Below are 24,706 nucleotides of genomic sequence, written 5' to 3' on the forward strand. Positions count from 1 at the left end.
AACATGTATTATAGATATCATTAAGAGTTCTATACCTCATCGGAGAGCTAGTGTCGGGGGTTGATGCTTGTTCATTGTTTTCTGGTGGTGATGTATGGTTGCTTGGTTGTGTGTGTTTCATCATGTTTAGATATTGACCCACCAATGTGAGAGTCAATGGTCACAAAGTCAGGTGTAGCTTTGTGTGCTTCAGACCACTCCCATGCCATGTCTTCAAAGAATGTAACATTCCCTGCCGACTTTAACCTCGCTTAGTCTCGGGTCAAACAACTTGTATCCCTTCGCTTTCTTCCACGAGTAACCTATGAACACATATCTTTGTGTTTTTGAAATCCAACTTCGTTCGAAACTTTGGTTCTATTAAGACATGGGTGACACAACCAAACACCCGTAAGTGTCTGCACAAGTGGTTTCTCACCTTTCAAAGCTTCATACGGTGTTTGAAGTTCAACCGCACCTCTTTGGGTGATCGGTTGAGAATATACACTCGCAGCTTGCAATTGCTTCGCCCACAAAGAAGTGGGTACATGCATCTCCTTGAGCATTGAACGTGCCATCTCCATGATCTGCAGGGTTTTTTCGCTCCCGCAACGCTGCTTTTGCTCGAGGGAGTAGGGTGCCGATAGTTGTCTTTGTATTCCATTGAGATTACAGAGAATTCCGAAATCTTTAGAGATGAACTCGCCTTCTCTCGTCCGTCCCCGAGCGCCTTGAGAGGATGATTAAATTGCTTTTTCACCTAACCTTTTGAATGTCTTGAATCGCTCCAAAGCATCAACTTTGTTGGAGAGGAAATATACCCAACTATAACGAGAGAAATCGTCAGTAAGAAGAAAAACGTACTTGTTACCTCCAAGTGAAGGTGTATGCATTGGACCCATTAGATCTGCATGAATGAGCTCGAGAATGGTCTCCACAAGACGTGCTTGTCCTTTGGGAAAAAACAGGTTTTTGTTTGTTTACGTAAGAACATGCTTCACATGGCTTTTATTGAGGTAATATGTGGCATCCCTTCCACAAGGTGTTTATCCATTAACTGCCGCATCCTACCAATGCTCGGATGTCCATATCGACGATGCCGAGCTTTTGTTTCTTCATTAGGACCCAGACACGAGCATGAGCGTAACCAAAGTCTTTAGTCTCTAGTGGAAAGCAGTCTTGAAATTTGTCATTTTCGCACAAGCAACTATCGTGTCTGCATTCATGCTTTTGATCTTACATTCTCCATCATTAAAAGACTACAGAGTAACCGAGATGCCATTAATTGGCCCACACTCGAGGAGATTGTGGGCAAGATGAGGAACATACTATACATTGTGAAGCAAATTGTGCTTCCTGAATTTGAGTGAAGTGAAAGCAGAGCCAACACCGAAAGAACGTCTAGTACCTTGCCATCCCCAAGTCTCACGAGTTTGATGAGCCACATCCTCCGGGCTATGGAATAGATCTTTGTTACCCGGACATAGTGGTTAGAACAACCACTGTCGATAAGCTAAGTTGCATCGAGTTTCACGGTGAAGTTCTTAGTCACCATGAGCAGCAACCTTCTTCTTCTTCTTCTTTGGTTTCCTCAACCACATTTACTTCTTTGTCAACATTGTACCAACACTGTGCCTTTGTGTGTCCAAATTTTTTACACACGTAGCATTGTATACCTTGTCTTGACGAATGCTCGCCACTCCTTCCTCTCCCTCGTCCCCGACCACGGAAACGCTACGGGAATGAGCCTCATCCTCGACCTCTTCCTTCTCTATTTGCAGTTGTAGCTTGAAACGCGATTGCTTCGTCTTGCTTGGAGGAAAGAAGTATGATCGCCTCATGCCCTTTCAATGAACCTCCCAGCTCCTCCACCGTGAGAGTACTCAAGTCTTTTGCCTCAACTATGGAAGACACAACATGCTTGAAGTCAGGTGTGAGGCTTCTTAAGATTTTTCCAACAACCGCATGTTCAGGTACCTTTTTCTCCAAGTGCTCGAATCTTGTAGACAATGTCAAGAACTCGACTAATGAATTCTTGTATCTTCTCACCATTTTTCATTTTCATTGTCTCCAACTCTTGTCCAGTGAGAATAAAGTTTCACGTGATAATATTTTGGTATTCCCTTTGTGCTCGGTTTGCAATATATCCCATGCGCACTTTGCGATAGGGAGCTTCAACTATCCGAATGAGCATTCTTTCATCTAATCCTTGTTGGATCAAGTATAAGGCGCTAGCATCTTTCATCCTCAATTCTTCAACAACCTCTTCCTCTCCTTCTTCTGAGAAACCTTTCTCAACAATATTCCATAGTCCTTTAGACCTGAACATAGTTTTCATTTTGAGACACCAAAGATTGAAGTTCTCACCCTTAAAGAGAGGGACATGGGTGCGAGATGAGGTATGGGACTCCGTCATGGCGTCAAGAACCAATCTCCGATACCATCGTTGAAAGGGAAGGCAAGTTGTCAAGAGAAACCCGAATCAAAGAACAAAGAAAGGAAGACGAAAGGAAATAGTTTGCTAAGCAACACTTCTCTTCCTCATCTTTTTCATGAAACAAAACCAGACCTTTACATAGAGTGGTCTTTTGCCCTCAAAACATAACGACCCAGACTAAGATAGAGACAAGATATGACATAAAAGCTTAATAAAGCAAACACTCAAAGCGAGTAAGATAACATAATATCTCTGCATGGACGATCAAGCCATGCACACAACGACAACCAAACACAGTCAAGGTGAACATGCACCAACAGTCACAAACTGAACTTCTGATAATGTAAAATTTTTTAGAGATGTTTGTAAAAACCTTAAAAATATGAATTTACTCAAAAATTCATGATTTTTAATAATTTTTAAAAATAATAAAGCGTATATAAAAAAAAATACATTGGTTATCTATTATTTAAAAAATTTAAAGTTTATAAAATATAATAAAAAAATTTGATGGGTATATTAACAAACCCATAATGGTCATTTTGTTAACTGAAATGAGTAATGTCTACAAAATAAATAAAAAAATTAGAGAGGTATTTATGCAAATCTATTTTGGTAATTTACCATTATTCCATCCATTAATTTAACATCATTAAAAGTCTTCTATAAGCAAATATAATTGATTTGTAAGGGTATACAAGCAAACGTTATTTTTATGAGGGTATTTAAATAAATTCATGATTTTGCAAGGGTATGTAAGTAAAATATTTTTTTTATATGAAACAAACTGAACTTTAGGTGGATTTTGAGATTTAATTTCATTTTTTAATATATATATATATATAATTTGATGCAAATACACCTAAGTATCTGAGGTCACATGGACAAATATTGAAATTTGAAGTTTTTTGCTTCACTCGCAAGAACCGCATCTCAAAGTCGTTATTCTACAATGATTATTATTATAATTGACTAGACTGCAAATGGACAATATAAACCATCGGTGCAAGCCAACATCGTCCGCAACGCGGTGTCCACTTCCATTGACTATAAAACACCCACAATTCAATTCCTTATCCCTCCCATTCCCATCTCCAACACCCCCCTAAACATCCACAAACCCCAAACTCTTCTCCCGTTCCCAATCCCAATCTCATTTATGGGTTGCATCAACAGCACCGCCGCCGACTCCCCGACCCTCCGCCGAAGCACGCGCAGAGCCATCTCCACCGTCGCCACCGAGGCCGCCACAGTCCACTCCCTCTCCTTCACCGCCCTCCGCGCCGCCGCCTCCGCCCTCATCGACGTCAACCGCGATGCCCTCAACAACATAGGCCAGCTCAAAGACGAGATCTCCTCCAACCCTGACCTCCTCTTCTTCGTCAAATACTACCTCCAGACCAGGATCGACACTCTCCGCTTCTTCACTGCTCTCAAGGACTCCCTCTCCAAAGCCCGTGAAACCGAGCTCCTTGTCCGTGTCGCCGTGTTCCTTTTTGAAGATGCTCATGACCCCTCCGCCGCTCTTGAAAAACTCCAGGAGTTCAAGGATGAGGGCGATTCCTTCATCGAGAGGTTTGTGGATGAGTTTAAGCTCGTGTGCGAGCGCCAGAAGTCCATCCTCCGTGATCTCCTCCTCCTCAAGCAAGATCTAGATCAGAAGCTCAGCGAAGTCAAGGCATGGAGGAAGGTCTGGAACATTGTTTACTCTACGGTCTTCGCTGCCGTTTTGATCTCCTCCGTTGTGCTAGCTGCTGTGACTGCTCCACCGGCGGTGACGGCCGCTGCCGCAGCAGCGTCTGGTGCCATGGCGCCGCTGCAGCAGTGGCTGGATTCAATGTGGGACAACTTGCTGAACCCCTATGAGGAGGAGTGGAAGATCATTGATTCACTGGGGAAGGAGACCTCATTCGCCATTCATGAGCTGAATAGCATTAGGTCTCTTGTTGATAGTTTGGAGGGGAAGATTAGGTCAATGATTCACAGAGCTAAGCTCGCCATTGATGGGGAAGAGGAAGAAGAGGTGAAGGTGGTCATGATTGAGATCAAGCTCAAGGCCGGAGAGTTTGCGAAGAGTGTGGAGCAATTAGAGAAGGAGGTGGACCGGCGAGGTGATGAACTGAAGAGGGCCACTGCTACTATTTTGCAAACTGTCACTGATTGAATTAAAAGAAACACAAAATTTACTTAACAAAAAATTGATTTTTAGTGGGTTTTGATCACAGTTTCTGGTTTTTTCAACTTGTATTTAATATATAATAGAAATAATGAAGTTTTTGGAATGTATTAATATTCTATACTTTGTCACTTATTAACAATAAATGCTTTGCTTTTTAGTGAATGTGATTTGTGTATCATTATAAGTTATTGATAGTTTCTTTTTCTTTTTATTTTTTAAGGAATCTTCGTATCGTCAACTGTTTAGATGTTTTATGTGATTTGCTAATGGAGTTCTTGTTAATATTCAAGATGTGTCATTTGTATACCACTGAGAAATCAAACCTGTTTATAGATGCATATGCAAACTCTTATAAATTGATATGAAGATGTCAAGTTATGTGAATTCCCAACAACATTTTATGTACTTATGTTTGGCTACTAAAATTATTTTTTATTTTTTATTTTTAAAAAATAGATAAACCACATTAATTAAACAAAAAATTATTATTATTATTATATATATATTTTTAATTTGAACAAATTATTTTATACGCAATTGAAATCTTTAACCATTGTTTGGGAGAGTACCCAACTTTACTTTTTATATGGGATTTAATGATAACTTATATTATTTTGCTTGATAGCTATATAACTATTTTTTTTATTAAAATGACATAGGGTACTTAATTGGGTTCATTCCCTAAGGTATAGAATTAGGAAATTTGAAAATAGGAGGAAGGAAAAACTATGATATATTTTTTAAATAAAGTTATATGTTTAATATTGAATGATTGTGTTATGAGCAAAGTTCTCAGATCCGGCCCGGACATCGACCAGGCCAAACCGAGGGGTTAAGGTCAGTGGGTTCGACCGGGTTAAACCGGGGTCAATAATAAAATATTAAAAAATATATATTATAATAATTAATAATTAGAAAATAATCAAAATATAATATTAAAAACTATAATTATAATATAAAAAATATACAACTACTTATATTTGATATCCAAATTCATTTTATACTCATTACAAGCACACATCAACCTAACAAAATAATAAAAAATACACACTCAAAGCAACCATCATCAAAATATAACAAGCACACATCAACCTAATTAAAAAAATACACACTCATAGCAACCATCATCAAAATATAACATGCACACATCAACCTAACAAAATAATGAAAAATACATACTCAAAACAAGCATCATAAAAAATAACAAGTACATGATTTAAAGTTTAATTTCACACTCAAACAAACACATACCAATCAAAATTCAAAGATAACAAAATAGTCACAAATACATAATCCAAAGATAACAACAATTACCAAAGTATTCAAATACAACTAACAACAATAGGACATAAAGTTTAATTCCACACTCAAAAGTCAAAACAAGCACATACGAAGTATAACAAAATAGTCACAAATACATTATCAAAAGATTTACCCAAGTATTCAAATAGACAAACACAACTAACATGAGTTAGGTCCATGAACTTGGATCAAAACTCGAATTAATATCATCATTTCCATCAAATCTTTGATCAAAGCTTGCATGGCCACCAACATCACCAAAATCTTGCAAATTTACTTCTTCTTGGATATCCACGTCATCTAATAAACAAAATAAAAGCCATTTATTAAAAAGCTTGTTATCAACTATACATTTAATATTAAAACTTTTGCTAACCTTGACCATGACGATCATCAAATATAGGAATAGCATCATCTCCATAAACATTATCATCCATGATTTCTTCATAATCAAGTTCGGGAAGACATTCATCTTCTGCTACCCAAAAATCCATCTTATTAATACAATCATAATCAACCAGATCATAGCTCCTTTTCTTCTGTTGATGTCTATGTATATTTTAAAATATAAGAAATAAATTTATCTAACTAAAAATAACAAAATTATAAATGAGAACGTGTAATGTTAATACCTTTGTCGTAAACGTAAGTTATAAGTCACATACACAAGATCATTTAACCTTTGATGCTCCAATTTGTTCCTTCATTTAGTGTAAATGTACTCAAAGAAACTCCAATTACATTCGCATCCTGATGAAGAAGCAGTTTGACTAAGGAGTCGAATAGCCACTTTTTGCAAGTGAGGAGCACTATGTCCAAATAATTTCCATCATTCATCTGCAAAATGTATGAAAAGTTTAAACTATATTAGTAAATAACAAGATATAAGTTAAATTAACATTTAACATCAAATACAATTTGGAATGTAGAACTAACCTGGTTGCATATTTTTAGATGGTGGAAAAGTGGATTCACGACGAAAACTCCCTAATCGATCTCGATATATTTTGATCTCCTTCATCACCTTCTCACTATTGCTACATATGCTTCTTTGCTCTAACAAATCAAGTAGACCTTGCATTACTTCTAGAGTTTCTACAAATGTGCTTTCATCATATAAAAAAAGCGGGATTGAAAAAATAGGCGGCCGTATGAATGTTGCACCGAAAATGCTTATCCCATCTTTCATAAACAATTTTGATGTAAGGATCATACAACCTTTTCTTGTCTCTAAATATAGACATGATTCCTTTACGAATTCTAAACATTCCCTCATAAACATAATCAAGAGAAGGCTTCTCATTGGCATCCACAACACGAAGTAGCTTAATTATTAGAGCGGCTATTTTCATCATCAACAAGCAATCTTCCCAAAATTTGTTGTCCAAAATAATAGAACAAACCAATTTACCCATGCAGATTTGGACAATCTATGACAAGTATAGTATTTTTCGGTCACCAAAGCTTGCAAATCATGTTTGTGATCATAAGTGCTTTTTAGAGTGATAAAAATAGTAGCGAAATGAGTTGCTCCCGGGCACATAATTTCTTTCCAACCCAACCTTTTTCTTAACCAACTCAACAAATAAATATGATTTGTACATAAAAATGGTTACCTTAGAAGCCCGTGAAGCAAGGTTAACCATATGACCCATCTTCCCAATATCTCTCAAAATCAAATTTAGGCAATGCGCGGCACAAGGAGACCAATAAATGTGATTATATTTTTCATGTAATAGTCTTCCTATAATGATGACAAAATATATCAAACTAGTTTAGAAAGAAGCATGGTTAAGTAAATAATATAAAAATCTATAACTAATAAAATAGCATGCAAGCTAAAATATTTTAAATCACATACCTGCGACAACATAATTACTAGCATTATCTGTCACCAAATGTACCATTTGAAGGCCAAACCCATTCCACAATCTGTGAAAACAAATTCATCAAATTTGTGGCATCCTTAATGATATCTGATGCATCAATAGATTTTATGAAGGATATGTCATTATGACAATAGACCAAAAAATTGATCAAAGTTCTTTGTCTTTGATCACTCCAACAGTCACCCATAATCGTGCATCCGAAACTAGCCCAATTGCTTCTAAAGTTATCAACAAGCAACTGACATTCCTTTTTACAATTCTTTAGTAAATGAATCCTCAGATCATTATAAGATGGGCCTTTATATCTAGATCCAATCCTGGCAATGGCATCCGCGCTGCTTGAAAATAAGGTGACTTCAATGGATTAAATGGAATGCATGAATCATAAAACCACCGTGCAAAAGCCATATGCGCCTTTTGAATTGCTTGCTTGTTCGAAAATGCACTCTTGATTCCTAGTTGAAACTCCGAGGTTGTCCTTGGAACCATAAATTTTTCAATGGAATCATTGGCCTTCCGTTTTCCCAAAAAATTTTCTATTGTTGTTGTCTTTTGTTGTGACTTCATTAGAGGATTAAATTCTTGAACATCATCTTCTTCAACTTTTTCATATGCATCATCAAATGAATCTTTCTCCTTTTGTTTTGATGAAGTAAGAAACCCCGCCATTTGCTTGCGAACATCATCGGTAACTTTTTTTACAAGCCTCAATATTTTCCAGAATGCAAGCTAGGTGAAACTTCATTCTATTAATTCCCCCACCTTGATATTTTGATCCACAATAAAGGCATGAGAAAATCTTTTTTCCTTGTGCATTATTAGACACATTGAAATGGTCCCAAGAAGGATCAATCTTCAAAATTTTTTTTTACTTGAACAACTAGAAGATTGGGTAATTCCAGCCTCTGGATCGTACACATAACAAAATCAACCAATATATGTTGTCAATTTATAGTGTGATCTCTACTGTGATACATGTTTATGAAATATGTAATCTCAAATATTTTTTTTTAGGCACATGATGTACTCATAAATTTTTAAAACAAAAATGAACAATGAAAAATAAAAATGTTACCAACTTACCATATGTTGTGAGAAAAATTAGAGTAACAAAAGCCTCTTTTTAGATGTTCACCCCTTTCTAGAACATACAAACATGATATCTTATAAATGTGAGGTGAAGCAAATTATAGAAAAATAATCAATATACCAAAAGACAATTCCCACTTTATAATCTCTATGCAATCACATAAGAAAGTTTAATATTTGCATGGTGACGCATTACTTCCGTTGCTTGCGGGAGCCGAGGGCGCGAGCGCCTCAGCGGGGGTCTCACTGCGAGCGGGGATCAAGGGGTCAAGAATTTTTTTTTTTGGCACTTTAGTTAAAGATTAATCTGTAAAATAGATATGATGAATGTATCATACGACCTTTCTAATTAGTAATTCCCATGCCATACATACAAATAATCCTCACCATGTATCATGCATCTATTCATAGGATAATTCAATATCTAACTACATTATTGTCATGTAATTGATTCACTAATCCTTTAAAAAAATCATTAGTTACCTTAATCTAACAAACTGAGCAACACTTGTGAGTTATGACAACTGACCAGGCAAGCATCTTCCAAGAAATCAAGAGTAAGAAGATCTAAAACAACACAAAAACAAGGATTACAAGATTTTCAAAGAATGGTACAAGATTACAAATCATTCAAAAAAATCTCTCAAAATTGTCAACATAATCTAGATAAATCTCTCAAAGCATGGTACAAGATTATAAATCTCTTACCAGGAGCAAGCACGAGGTTGGTGGAGTCACCAGAGCATCATCGGAGTTTGATGGAGTCGGCTGAAGAGAGGGCTGCTAGATGGAGCCATGGATGAGGACTGGAATCCTTTGAGGGTTGAAACTTGAAATTTCACAAATAAACCAGGGGAAGCTTGAGTTAAAAACCCTAAATTTCCTTAACTTTATAACCGCATTTTTAATTCTTTGTTTTTGCCTTTATTCTTGGTTATTGCAAAAACGATTCATATGCTTATCGTTTGGTTTTCTGCAGCTAGAGACCTTCAGCTTCAACACTTGCCATCTGATTAAGTCCAGAAGCTCAAGCGCATTCTTGTCTTCTTGTGCTCTTGTTCGACTGAGCTTGGCATCTCCTCTGACCCACCTGCTCAGGAGTGATTCACCCCCACTTTCCCTCCTCCTTTGACAACTATCAAGGTCCTTTTGTCTCCTTTTGGTGCTCTTCAGCCTCTCAGTGGTGCTACCTTGTTATTTTTTTTCATGCTTTGTTTGTTTGGTCGCGTTTGTTGTGGGTAGAAGCACATTATCCCTGGTGATGGCTTTTTACCTTAGTTTGCTGATGTTTTTCTTCTTTGTTGTTTGGTGTTGTTTGCTATGTTTCTTAGGTTTGTACTCTTTCCTTTTCTAAATAAATCTGTAGTTTATCCATAAAATCTCCACTGTTTGGATGTTTATGTGACAAATTATTGAACTAGTTGTTAATATGCACGTTGTGAGACAGTTTGTGTATCAATGGGTTAGATCAAATCTCTCTCTCTCTCTCTCTCTCTCTCTCTCTCTCTCTCTCTCTCTATATATATATATATATATATATATATATATATAACTTGTATTGATATGAAGAGGATGCCAAGAGATTTGTTTTCCTGCTTTTAATTACTTCTTTTATCTTTATCTTATCAAACGATTTTGTTCCTGAAACAATGAATGGGTTCAAATAGTGTATTACAAATGTGTGCTATATATGGTTTGCATTGGGTATTTGTGCGATTGAAGTTATGCAAATTAATAATGGATTTGCTTGCATTATATATGATAGAATTCGCATAATGATAGCAATGATTTCTTGGGTTGTTAGTATCGGTTTTTTTACATAAAATTTAGTTTTAGAGAGGATCTAAGGTCAAACCCCAATATCCACACTAAGTGAGGATATAGGTATTTGTTAAATTTACGGGGTGTGTTCTATGTTTGTGCATGTCTCTGACTTTCTTTAGATGACGGCACTTATTGCCTATTTATCAAAAAAATTTGTATAATTATAGATATCGGAATACACTTGATTGCAAAAATAAAAATGGCTAGTTTATAATTATCTTATTTTTTTACATATCAAATATGTTAGCTTTCATTTCATTTTTTTTTTAAATTTCTTTTTTATTTTGGCATATGCAATCTAGATATTTGAATTTTTATAACTTGAAGTTGCTTATTTATAAATATATGGTATAAAAAAAAAATTTATGCAAAGGTATAATTTATATGAATTACGAATCAAATATTGAAATAATAAAAAAGAATAATACAGGTTTTACTTTCACAAGATGTCTATTTTTCAAATTTAATGAGTTTTATTGTGACCTTTTTTTTTTCAAATTAAGAATCTGATATTACTATAATCTACAATTAATTTAAATTTTACAATATTAAAGTTGACATATTTATATTGTATCCTATCTGTAATTAATAGCATTATTGATTTTGTAATATAAACTCTATTAAGAGTTAAGTTTCTTTTGGCAGTTCAAACTAATGAAATATCTTATTTAACTCTTCTACTTTATCCATTTTTGTGTTTAATTAAAGAAGTGGCTTGATTTAGTGTAATTATTTTCAGTTATTTTATCTAGTAACTTTGAACGAGGGAAAAAAGTTTTCCAAATTAACCTGTACGTCTTTAAAATTTTTAAATGAAATTAAGAAATGCTCCTAAAAGTTACATATTTACACATAAAACTTTCGCAAAGAAAGAGACGCAAGCTCTATTAACCTTGCTAATTATAGTAGATTCCATATATATATGTTGGATTCAAACCAATTTTGGGGTTGTTTTGTCATAATTGAACCAACTTACAAATCGCTATCTAGTCAAGGGATTGTGGCAATATGATGATAATGCTATCTTCAAATTTAAGTTATTATTGAGAAAGACTTCTAAATATCTAGTAAATTTTTAACCTTTTTTTTATATAAAAATGGATAAACCACAAATTTATTAAAAATGAAACTATAAAGAGCAGTACTGAACATAAAAACAAAGAAAGGTAGATGCTCTCACAAGAGGTGAGGCACTAGTACAAGTGAAAGAAAACTAGGAAACAACTGTAAATAGTAGATAGCAACTCTACAAACAAAAGCCATCAACAGGGGACACAGGTCTACAAAAGTGTGAGAAAAAAGCTCTACTCCAGAGCTGGATTTGATTCGAGATCACCTGAATTGTTTGAAACTCTAGTGCTGATGAAGTTGATTGAGTGCTTTATCTTCTGAGTAGCCTCTGTAAGAGTTTGTTGATGACTATCTACATCCGCTGAAAACCATGAAAGTAGCATATTAGCAATTTTAATCAATAAAGAGTGAGAAGGTAAAGCTATAAATTGAAATCTACGATTGTTACGCTCAAGCCAAATGTTCCAAAAATGGCTCTAATGTAGAGATCCCAAAGGGGTTGGTATTAAGGTTATAAGGAAGCAATCCAAGTAATCCAAATCATCGATATGGAAGAAGGAGTGGAATGCATTTCCAATAGATGTATAAAGAATGACCATATACGTGTTGAATATAAGCAATCGATGAAAAGATGATCAATAGTCTCAAAGGCCCTATGGCAAAGTACACATGTATCAATGGCACTTAGTAAGTTACACCCTTTTTTGAAAAGATTTGTAAGGGTGAGAATTTTATCTTCCCTAACAAGCCTGTAGAATAATGTGATTTTACTTGGGCAACTTATTTTCCAAAATTTCTTATAAAGTGGACAATGAGTATCTCCATCGATAAGATACTTGTAAAAGGATTTTACCGAGAAGGTTCCACTTTTATCCAGAGGCCAAGTGTAAAAGTCTTCTTGATCACTAGAACAGTCAGGAATCACTTCCAAAAAAGAAGATAAATCTTTAGTAGAGTAGTTAATGAAGAGATTTTGAGGGGAGATGATTTGTTCAAAAAATTGGTGAACTATAATCCAAGTAGAAATACAGTCATTGAACAAAAAAGGCCACTGGTCTTTCAGTATTTTCCCCGAACACTACCTCTCAAACCAAAAGTAGGTGTTGGCCCCATTTTTAACTGTTTTTGAAATGCAAGAGCGGAAATAGTGTAGGGAAGATAGTACCCCTACCCAGAAAAAGGATTTATTTCTTGGAGATGGCTAAAAAAGAGGGCTAGCAGAGTTTCTGCACTACAACAAAAAACACTTATTGTGACATTTTTAAAGTAACATTTTTGGCAAATGTCACTGCAAACCATTAAAATGACTTTTAATCGATAATTGTAATAAATGTTGGTATGCTTTTATTTATTCCTACATTTATAATGACATTTCTACTTATAGTCATAAAAGGTTTTTATTTTATTATATTTTTAAAGATTTTAGCTACATTGAAAGAAATGTTAGTACAATATTATTTGTTAAGACTTTTGTTATGACCTATGCAACAAATGTCATAATCCAATATGACTTTAATTGCATCAATTTATTATGATATATTTGAAAACACCATTTTAAGTTAGGATATGTATATATCTATATTCAAAAAATATGAACGATAATTTAAAACTAAAAAAAAAGTATTAAAAGAAAAATAAAAGCATCAATATTTTAATTTTCAAGAGTGCCAAAAATAAGGTGGCAATTTTTTTTATGAGCACCAAAACCTACACAGCTTATCGATTCATAATATATATATATATATATATATACAAGAAATACCCCTTAATAGTGCAAAAGGCCAAAAATAAAGTTTTTGTCAGGAGATAAAGTAAGTATCTCTATTTTCTTTATTTCATAATATTTTTTAGCATTGGTTTTCTTGCAATATTATTTAAATATTTAACTTGTTATTCATTTTGGTAAATGACTGATAGTTGATTAATTTTTTAATTAGTTTTTGTTATGAAAACAAGTATGAGAATTTAATTAATCTAATCCTAAGGTTTGAGAATATGTTTTAAAAGAAAAAAAAAGATTGAATTTAATTGGGATGAAATCTCCAAAACATCCTCTTTTTGTTGAAAATTAAAATATGTTTTGGTTTTTCTTCTTGCCGACAGTGATGATGTTGTGGTCATGACATGGATGCGAGGCTTCAATCCTTGAAATTGCCTTTTATTTATTTTTTTTATTTAATCCTAGTTTTGTTGAAGTTTTACAATTTGTCCCTTTTTTTTAAATTTTTTATAGGGTTCTTGCTATAATTAAGAAGACACTCATATAGTTTTGGTGAAGTTTTACAATTTGCCCTTTATATAATTTTTATTTCTTATAGTGTTCTTATTACAATTATGGCTCCCACATAATTTTGTTGAAGTTTTATATTTCATCATTTTATTCCAAGTTAAATTATTTAAAGGTTCTTATTATGGTTATGACACACATACATAAACTAAGACAAATTATATATTCTCGTTCAATATAAAAATAGCTTATTTGTATTCTTTTTTTATGCAAATTATATATGCTCCACATGGTTTTATTTTTTATTTTTTATTTTTTATTTGTATTTCAAATTTGTATCATTTTAAAGATAATGATCTGGTATAATTTTTATAATATCATCTTATTATATTTTAAATTATTAAAATTATAAATTACATTATTTATTTATCTTTTTTTTATTAATTGATTTAAATAGACACTGACGTATTTGTATATTTTACTTTACAGACAAGAGATTACTATGATAAATTTAAAGCAAATTCTACGGATTGAAACCTTAGCTTTATTATAATATTTGAAAGTTATTTTATAAAGATTTGTAGATCATGTTGACATTGTTTAAATTATTTTTAAATTTTTAAAATTATAAATTGTATTATTTATTTTTCTCTTTTTCTTTATTAATTGATTTAGATAAGCACTAATGTATTTGTATATTTTATTTTGCAGATAAAAGATCATCATGGCAAATTTAAAGACAATTATGCGGATTGAAGACTTAACTTTATTATAATATTTGAAAGTTATTTTTAAAATTTTTGTAGATCATGTTGACATTATTTTAATTGGTGTTTTGGTGCTACATGGGATGTTTAAATTTTTTATGAATAATTTTTATTAATATTTTGTTAAATTATGCAAATTGATTTTATAGAATTTAAATTATATCTCATATTTGATTTAATTAAATCATATATAAATATTGTTTAAATTAATATTGTGAAAATTATGCAATATTCTTATACCAACATTTATAAATGACATTTAATTTTAAAATTAGATAAGATGAATAACTTTTACCAATATTTACAAATATCAACTTAAATTGGTATTCGTATATATATATATATATATATAATTGCTATTTTATTAAACTAATGTTTACGAAAAGTCGATATAAGTAATTTAAGAGACCTTTAACAAATGTTATTATATAACCTCTATAACAATAATTATAAATATTTCAATATTTCAACGTTAATATGATAAAAACTTGTGGCGACATCTACAAATGTTGTAAAAAAATAAAAATAAAAAAGTGTTACTTAAGCCATATACAAATGCTGCAATAAAATCCATATTGAGACTATTTACAAATGTTGAGAAAATATCAGAATAAATGTTGGAATATATCGGTACCGAAGTTTCTTTAAAATGTCACAACAAAGTATACCGACTGTGTCAAATGAGACATATAATCTACATTTGTTACAAAAGTCAGTAGAGTTATTCCAATGATTTTTTACTATTTTATGACATATGTCAAACATCAGAAAAATCCTATTTTGTTGTAGTGCTGGTAAAGTAGTTAACTTTAATAATTTTGGCCCAACATCTTTTAGGGTTAGAATTAATTTTCCACCACCATTTTCTGAGGTGAGCACAATTGAAATCCTATAGATTGAGTATTCCCTAACCACCCATGTTCCGGGGTCTACAAATATTTTTCCAGGCAATCAGCCTGAAACCTTTGGGTCCCAAATCAGGACCTTTCCAGAGAAAGTCCCTACGAATCATGTCTATGTCTTTAATCACCCAGATTGGATGTTTAAATACATACATCCAATGAACAGGAATAGTCGAAAGAATAGAGTTGAGAAGAGTTAAGCGACTACCAAGTGAGAGTTAAATGGCTTTCTAAGGCGAAAGTCTAGCGTGAATAGTTTCAATAAGATACGACTAGTCTAGTCTTTTTGGTCTTCGGCCAGATAAAGGTACCCCCCAAATAGGTAATTGGTAGGCATTCTCTAGAACAGTTTAGGATCATAGCATATGTGGAATGAGGTTGGAATCCGAAATTAGTAGAATATAAGCAACTTTTTGAGTAATTAATGGTAAGTCCAGAAGATCCTTCAAAAAGATAGAGGATTAACTTTATAATGTTGAGATCTTCCTACCCTCCAGAAAAGAAAATGATTAGATCATCCGCATACTGTAGGTAGCAGATGCTATCTGAATGATCCAGAGGCACTCCCACAAGGGTTTTGGATTTAAGTGCGTGAGAAAACATAGCACTTAGAACATCAGTAGCGAGAGCAAAAAGAAGAGGGAACATGGGATCACCCAGTTTAAGTCCTCTTTTGCAACGAATATAGCCTTGAATCGTACCATTAATGATAATCTGGGTCTTTGCAATTTTAAGGATGGTGTGAATCCAAAAAATCCATCTGGGTCCAAATCCCCTAGCTGCAAGGTTTTCAAGTAAAAAATCCCAGTTTAGGGAATCAAATGCTTAGCAAAGTCCATTTTAAAAGCGTAGCCAAGAATTTTCCGTTTTAAAGGTTGAAAATCAATTCTTGGGAGACAATGATATTATCTGCTATGCACCTACCCTTAATGAAACCAGATTGTGATTCATCCACCAAATTGCCAATCACCAAACTCAATCTAGTAGCAAGAATCTTGGAAATAATTTTACATATTGAATTTATCAAGCTGATAGGGCGAAAATCATAAACTTCAGAAGACGAAGATTTTTTATCAATAAGTGCGATGTAACCCCAATTTAAATATTCAAAATTAATAATGCCATTGTAGAAATCTTCGCAAAGGTTAACAATGTTATCTTGAATAATGCTCTAGTATTTTTGGTAGAAAAACAAAGGAAAACCATCAGGTCTAGGAGCTTTATCTGCTTAGAGGCTAAAAGACTGCAAGTTTAATTTCCTCTAAAGTGAAAGGATGTTCAAGGTGAGAGAGATCAACTCTATTTTTGTAATCAAATGAGCGTTGTCAATCAAATAAGAATCTGTTATGAATAGGGGTGCCCAGTACAGATTGGAAGTGATCGTTGAAGATTTTACCAATTTCTTTTGCATCTTCCATCCATTGTCCTTAATGGCAGATCCGTGGGATAAAGTTCTTATTCCTTCTATCATTGGCAAATTGATGAATGAATTTTGTGTTGGCATCCCCTTCCTTGAGCCAGTAAATTATAGATCTTTGTTTCCAATATATCTCTTCCTTGTTTAAAAGAGAAAATAATTCTTTGTGAATATTAAGAATACGTGTAGATTCATCTGTAGAAAGGGGTTTGCTTTCGCAATAGCATCTAAAGAATGAAGATCTGCTAAGTACCTTTTTTTATAAATTGGAATTGCTAAAGGTAATTTTCGCCCAATTGCGTATATTGACTTTCAGATGAGCCAGTTTTTTTGTAAGAATAAAGGCACCACAGCCATCAGGGTTAATTTCAGCCCACCAGTCTTGAATTAGGGAATGAAAGTAAGGGATTGTGAATCAAAATTTTTCTAAACGAAATCGTCGTGGATGAGGGTGGTGATCCCCAAAGTCCAAACATATGGGTGAGTGATCAGAACCAATTCTTGGGGGAACATATTGATTGAATCTAGGGTGTAAAATGGACCAATCATGCAAAATCAAGAATCTACCCAGACGAGTCAAAAGTGGTTCTAATTGCCCATTAGTCCAAGTAAATCTGCGACCATGTAAAGGAGGGTCTAGGAGATTAAATTCACTTAGGAAGTTTTGAGAAGTCACAATATCTCTAAAATTAATATCTCCTAGGTTTTTATCTACAGAAGAGAAAAATGTATTAAAGTCTCCACAAATCACCCAAGGATTGTTGTGAAGAGATCTCACAAGACGAAGTTCATTCCAGAAATCCGATCTAAGTTGTCTTCAATTAGGTCTATAAACATTAGTACATATCCAGGTAATATTGTTTAAAATGTTTATGAAAGTGATCTAAATGGAAAATGAACCGATATGAAGAATAGATCCTAAGACCTGAGAAAGATAATGCCAACAGAACCTTGCGCAGGTATGTAATCAAAAGAATTAAAATGCACGCCATCAATAGATCTCCATAAAGAGCTATGAATTTCTTAAAGTTTTGATTCTGGTAAGCATATAATATCTACATTAGCACTTAGAATGACATCTTTAACTAACTGATGTTTATAGGGTCTGCCGAGACTTCTAACATTCCAGCTAAAAATTTTCATAACAACATAATATTCTAGCTATCAGAACTCCGAGGGAAGTCTGATAAAAGTTTGAATTTTGCAACTCTATCTTTTTCTAAAGAACGAATTTTATCAAGGCATTTAAGTTTATAATTGGGCAATCCCAAGAATTGAATACCACAAGAGTTGCTATAATTGAAAATTGAGCATTAATACAAGAATAAAAGACAATCAGAAATTTTTGGAATACCTTCTCTCAGGTCCTCAGGAATTTTCTTCTTAGTAGACCTTGGAGGGTGTGAAACAAACCTTGCTTCTTCTGTCCAACAGCCTGAAGGTTTCTTGTTACGATCACTTCTTCTGATTTGTCTCGAAGAGTTATCATTGAGAGTATAATCATGGGTAATAACTTGTGCAACAGTCACCAATGGATCCATGCCGACCCTAACTTGTTCAGGAGGTGGATTAAACTATTGCTCCAATTGCAGTGCATCTGTTTGAATTTTTAACTTTTCAAAACATCATTTTATTTTTTAAAATACCCTATACAAGTCTTTATTTCTTAAAAAAAAATATCTTTCTAGATTAAATAAGTTATATATATATATATATCTCAAATAATATAATTTTCAAAATTAATGATATACTTCAAATGATTCAAAACCCATTGTAAAACTGGTGTGAGTTTTTCAAATGTACAAAGTTTACCTAGGCCATGCAAGCCCCTACATGTGGAACCTTAGGTAGCTTACCGACTACAATCCCGAGGTCATAATTGGCTCACACCAACTCACGACTAGTGAATTCACATGCTTGCACAAGTGCTATTAAGCTTGTGCAGGGTAGTATTTGAGTGAAGTTACTATGGACAAGCTCATTGGCACACGCCCTCAAGAATTTGTGCAGTAACAAGTTCACACACCAGTGCTAATGCACATCTTGGTCCCATAAGTTTGGAATTTTAATTATCCAAACAAGAATAAAAATAGTATGGTTAAAATTTTATTTAAACAAGAATTTTTGAGGTGTTAATTTATTTTTCATATAATAAAGAAATTACTATGTTCCATGGTAGCAACCACAAGTATAGTATGCAGTCACTGTCAAATTAATTTGAATATGTCAAGAATTGCATATAATTCTCTTTAAAAAATCTAACACATAATAAATTTTAACATATTCAAATGTATTTCTTTGCAGAGAAAAATTGACATAATTTTAATTTAATGTGAAAACTACAATAAAGCTATTAGAAAAACCGAGAGTTCATGTATATTGTTGATCATCACTATAAAGAAATACATTTATCTCCCTCCTAGTGTTTGGATAACATCTAAACAATGAGTGTATATATATAGATTTTTCCATCTACTAAAATGGGGTTGTATGTCATTATTTTTATGCAATCAATATGATTTTCTTTCATTATTTCATAACACTTTGTTAAATTTGAATGATAAACTATTTGTGATATATGCATCATGATGAGCTGAAACCTGTGGTTTTTATTTTTATGTATGTTTTTTAGTGGTTTCAGACTTGAGACCTCTCAAACAGAAATAAGATAGAAATCACTAAATTATGCCTTGGTTCCTACTACTGTGGAGTTTTGTTATTAATTTGCATGATTAATAGAGTTTGAATAAAAAATTAGTTTTTCAAATTAAATGAGTTTTACTATAGTGCTTTTTATTCAAGTCTCAAAACATATATTAATATAATTTGTAATGAATATCAATTTTTATATTGGAAAGTTTCACTAATTTATTGATAGTTCTGGTGGATTAGTGTGGGTCTCTCCCTCATGGCTCATCCTAAATCTTCAAGCAAAATATCTTATATAGACGCACCTATGTCCCATTAGGTCTTCCTCTTTTAGACTTCTCCGTGGCTTAATAACTTGGACACTTTCCAAAATTAAATGTTGCAACACCCAGTTGCAACACTGCCCACCTTACTGAACATGACTGAGTTCTAGCCAGTTGCAACCGAACTTGTGACACCTTCAATCTTAACGGTTCTTTCAGTCCGCTTCGTAGCAGTTGACTCGTCCCGAGCTCCTCCTACTTGCAACTGCTTCCTTCCCCACATCACTTCAGCAGGTCCCCTCTCCCGAGAGACGCGCCTACCAAGGCACACACAACCATCTCACCAAAGATGGTCACCGAAGATTTCCCGATCTTTTTTCCAAACTTTGTCCAAGTTTGGTCTTCCCATGTGATCTTCATTTGAATCATGGAAATATTATTACTAAACTTGATCTTCTTTTATCCAAGTTTAGCCTTCAATATCTTCAAGCATGATCTCCAATGATCCATGCTTGGATCTTCAAATCTTCAATTATATCTCAAGTAATCTTCAATCAATCTCCCAAATATGATTGGTCTTCTTAAATAGTGATGCAGCGGTATACTTGAGACCGTTGATTCGCGCACGAATACCGATAACAAGCCTTCCAACACCTGTTGATTAATGATAACCAGGATTGGGAAGAGTAAAATCCTATTACTCAATGAAAGCCCGTTATCAAATAGTTCCGCCCATGTTTAGCTCTTAGATCTTCCTTCAAATTGTGTTGCTAAATATGGTCTTGATAATCACATTGGGTTGTCCTTGTCTATCTCAGTTTATATCTTCAAATAGCTTCACACCAAACTAAGTTTGTCCTTGCAATCTTTATGATGATCTTTTATTCTTGCCATCAATAGAATATTCCTCTCTTTTTAAAATAGATCTTTCCTAAAATGTGTTTTACCAAAGATATGATTTATCATCTTGGATCTTACCAAGGATAGATACAATCATACCTAAGATAAAACTTACCCTTCTTGAAGAAATCCTTCTAACTTGGTGCACTTTCCAAAATTAGTTAATCATCACATGAACCATTGAGTGGAATTTCTTCTAAACATGATCTCCTATCATGATCTTCTAGCCCTCATATCTTCACATGTCATATCACCAAGCTTTAGCCACATCATCATCCGAGTCACTTCTCTGTTTTGCCAAGTCATCATTGTCACGTCATCGTCCTTTGCCATGTCACCTCTTGGCTTATCACATAATGCCAATCCCCGTCATTAGACCTATCATATATTATTAGTACGTACTTAATAGAAGCCCGTTGATATATCCAATCATTTCTATCTAATGAATTGACTTTCATTCATTTGGAGTTCAGATTCAAAACAAAGAGATTATTTGTATGTATATATCTTCATTTTGAACTCAATTATAAATAATTTGCACAACAACACAAAACATCAAAGCATATGTAATTACAAAGAAACAAATAAAAATCATTTCCATAAAATCAATTAGAATTTAAAAGGGAAGAAACTGTGAAGAATATTTTAAGACATCTAATTATATCATGATGATGACGATGATGACAAAGACTATAGGAGATATAAAATGTCAAGCCATTGAATTATGGATCATGAGCTCAATAGCATTGAAGGTTGATGGTGTGGTTGGAGGATGAGATTGTGCTGGACATGGACAAAGATAAGTTTGCTACAAAGGACTCGCACAAAAATTATTTTAAGACAAAAGGGTGGACTTGAAAAAAAAAATTAATTTAAGAAAGTCTTAATTTGTTTTGAATTAATATTGGCTTATTTGAATGAGTTTTTCAGTTTTTCAGTTTGGCTTATTCAGTTTTTCATTTATGTGCTTAATGAATTGAGCATTTTTTGGAGCCAATTGTATTAGTTGTAATATAAATAAGTCATTGTTCAATAAAAACATGACAATAATTTTGATTTTTTTTAGTTATATTAAACAAATTGTTGTTCTTCTTTGTGCTCATACAATATACATTATTCTTAAATTAAGTAATTATAATTTTTGATATGGTATCAAAGCGTAATTATTTTAGTATGTATGGAGTGGTTGGTTAAAATAGATTAGTATATAAAAAAATGTATCAGAGTAACTAATAATTTTACATCAGTTAATTTAAAAAATATGGATTTGAATATATATATATATAACCATAATAACTAAAGAGATTTGGATGAGGATATGAAAATTTTGATATATTCGTCTTAGTGTTTAGTTAATATGGCATGGTGTGCATTAATTTGTTTTTGTTAATATTTGTTTCCATGAATATGGGGTGAAATCGAGCTTGCTCCTCGTCCATGATGTCATCTTCCTTTTCGAAGATGTTAAGCTCCTAGGAGTTCAACGATGAAAGCAATTCTTTCACCGAGAAGTTCTTCAACGAGTTTAATCTTATGTGTCAGTGCCAATTAACCTTATATTATTTTGTTGTCTTTGCTGCTTTATTGTGCTCATTGTAGTGGTTACATCACCAGAAATAATTGATGCGGCATATGCCTAGTCCAGCGCCATGGGGCTGTTGCATCAATGGGTTGATTTGTTATGGACTCATGGGAAAAGAGTTTTAGAGCTTGTATGAAGAGTAATGGAGGGTCATTGATTTGCTAGGGAAGGAGATGCCATTTGCCGTTTATGAGCTTAATAGCTAGGACTAAGTTTGGTGATGAAGATTTTGTTTTACTTTTATAGCCTTTTGATTTAATTTATTTTTATTTTTACTTTAAGGATCTTTTTGCACTTTTTTTTGTTACTATATAAATGCTTAAGCATATAATATTAAATTTCTCAAATTTCTAGATTAGTGAATATACGAGTATAAACTTGACGACAACCTCTTCATTGTGTTAAATAATACTTTTCTTTTATGTGTTCATACAACATTCTTGAATTTTAGTCTTGTAATTTTAATTTAATATAGTATCATAGTATAGTTTGTTAAGTATGTTTGTAAGTGATTAATTAAAATACACTTAAATGCATCAAGGTAGTATTAGAGTAATTAATGATTTCACCCGTTAAATTGGAAAGTATGAATATAAATGTATAAGCTTGAGAAAAGAAATGATAAGACCAAGATCTTTATAAAGTTCTAGTTAATATGGTTGAGAAGTTGTGATCTTTATCTGTTTTTATTAATGTATGTATAAAAAAAAAAATTTGGCACCTTGCTAACTAATTATAAGATATATTTTTTAAAATTTTGTTTAATTTTTTTTAAATATCATTTAATTTTTAAAATTTTCAAAAATTGTTTTTGTATTTTTAATATAAATTTTAGAATTATAATTTTTTATTTTAAAAAGTTTAATTAGTTTAATTGATTTTAAAAAATTTAATTAAAAAATGAGACAAGAGTAGTAGCTACCACCAAAATTGATGTGGCACCATCCTCTCCACGTTTGAATCAAACACAAACATCAGGATTTTTAGTCTCCATCCCTCAAATCAAACAAAGCCTCAAAAACACAACCAGTCAATTATGAAGGAAACAGCTCTGAGATAAAAATAACAATTTTTTCTATTATTTAATTTATCTAATAATTGGTTGATAGTCAATGAATGTGAGAGTTTGGCTCAAGTCTTATTATTTCTTTTGTATTATTCCATTCACTACTCCAACGTTGGAGGACTAGTTTTCTACATCCACACTTTCCACTTTTTTAATTTTCAGTTTCCTGTCTTTGTTGAAGACCATATGACAACGATGCCTTTGGACCATTGCCTTAAAATTAAAAAAATAAAAATAAAAATAAGAAAGGAAAAAAAGCCTTTGAAGTCATCTTCAGCTTCTTCCCCTTCAATCTTCATAAATTAGTACTCCATCAACCTTAATGTAACTCAGGACATTCCAAGAAAGAAAAATAAACAAATAAAGTCTTTGATGAATTACAATTAATTATTCCCCCCTATAAAAAGCGAGAGAGAGAATATGGGTTTATAATTTTTAAACATTTGCGCATAAAAATTCAAAACTTTATTTACTTGTTAAAAATTTGTATATTATACTTCAACCTTAATAATATTATTTTTTTGTTTTTTTTAAAAGGTCGACAAGCGCCTTTTTAAAAATGTGTACGTGTATGGAAAAAAAACTCAACGTACCCTGTGCCCTCACCTTGCGTGAACATGAGATTCAATCTCGGCTCCTCCCCGAAATGAACGTCTTATACAAGAAAAGTGAGCATGACAACATTGGACAGGAGCATCGAGACATTCACGAAATGAAAGGAGCTTTTAACTTTTTATTACCAATTTTGTTCATAATATATATTTATAAAATTATTTAAATATATTATTATTAATTATATATTAAAGAAAGTATGAAACATCAATAATAATAATAATAATAATAATAATAATAATAATAATAATAATAATAATAATAATAAGTGGAAATTGTCAAAAAAAAAACCCCAACTTTGCCATATTGTCAAACAAACCTCCATAGTTTTGCAATCCCCAAAAACCCCTTCCTTTTACTCTCCATGATTTTCAAACCCCCAAAGTACGTAACGGCATTAAACGGAGTGTTCTTTAAATTTTATGGACGAAAATGCCCTTGCACGGAAGTCGTGGGCTCGCATCCATTTCAGTGTGTTAGAGGAAGTGGGTGGGTTTTTCTTAGGGCTACAGCTGCTTGTCTTCTCTCAACTCGCGTCTCCAGCTCTTCCC

At 32.9% G+C, this 24,706-nt stretch overlaps 1 protein-coding gene across 1 annotated transcript; it reads left to right on the forward strand.

Moving 5' to 3' along the window:
• The first annotated feature begins 3,575 nt into the window (after nucleotides 1–3,575).
• On the forward strand, nucleotides 3,576–4,580 carry LOC120264990 (UPF0496 protein 1-like). The gene has a single exon (XM_039272926.1). The coding sequence runs from the start codon at nucleotides 3,576–3,578 to the stop codon at nucleotides 4,578–4,580; it is 1,005 nt and encodes a 334-aa protein (XP_039128860.1).
• The last annotated feature ends 20,126 nt before the right edge of the window (nucleotides 4,581–24,706 follow it).

Source organism: Dioscorea cayenensis, chromosome 7 (genome assembly GCF_009730915.1).
Source record: "Dioscorea cayenensis subsp. rotundata cultivar TDr96_F1 chromosome 7, TDr96_F1_v2_PseudoChromosome.rev07_lg8_w22 25.fasta, whole genome shotgun sequence".
In the NCBI taxonomy this organism is placed as follows: Eukaryota; Viridiplantae; Streptophyta; class Magnoliopsida; order Dioscoreales; family Dioscoreaceae; genus Dioscorea; species Dioscorea cayenensis.

What these genes read in the sequence shown, in the direction of transcription:
- LOC120264990 (XM_039272926.1), top strand. Translation starts at nt 3,576, where the DNA reads ATGGGTTGCATCAACAGCACCGCCGCCGACTCCCCGACCCTCCGCCGA.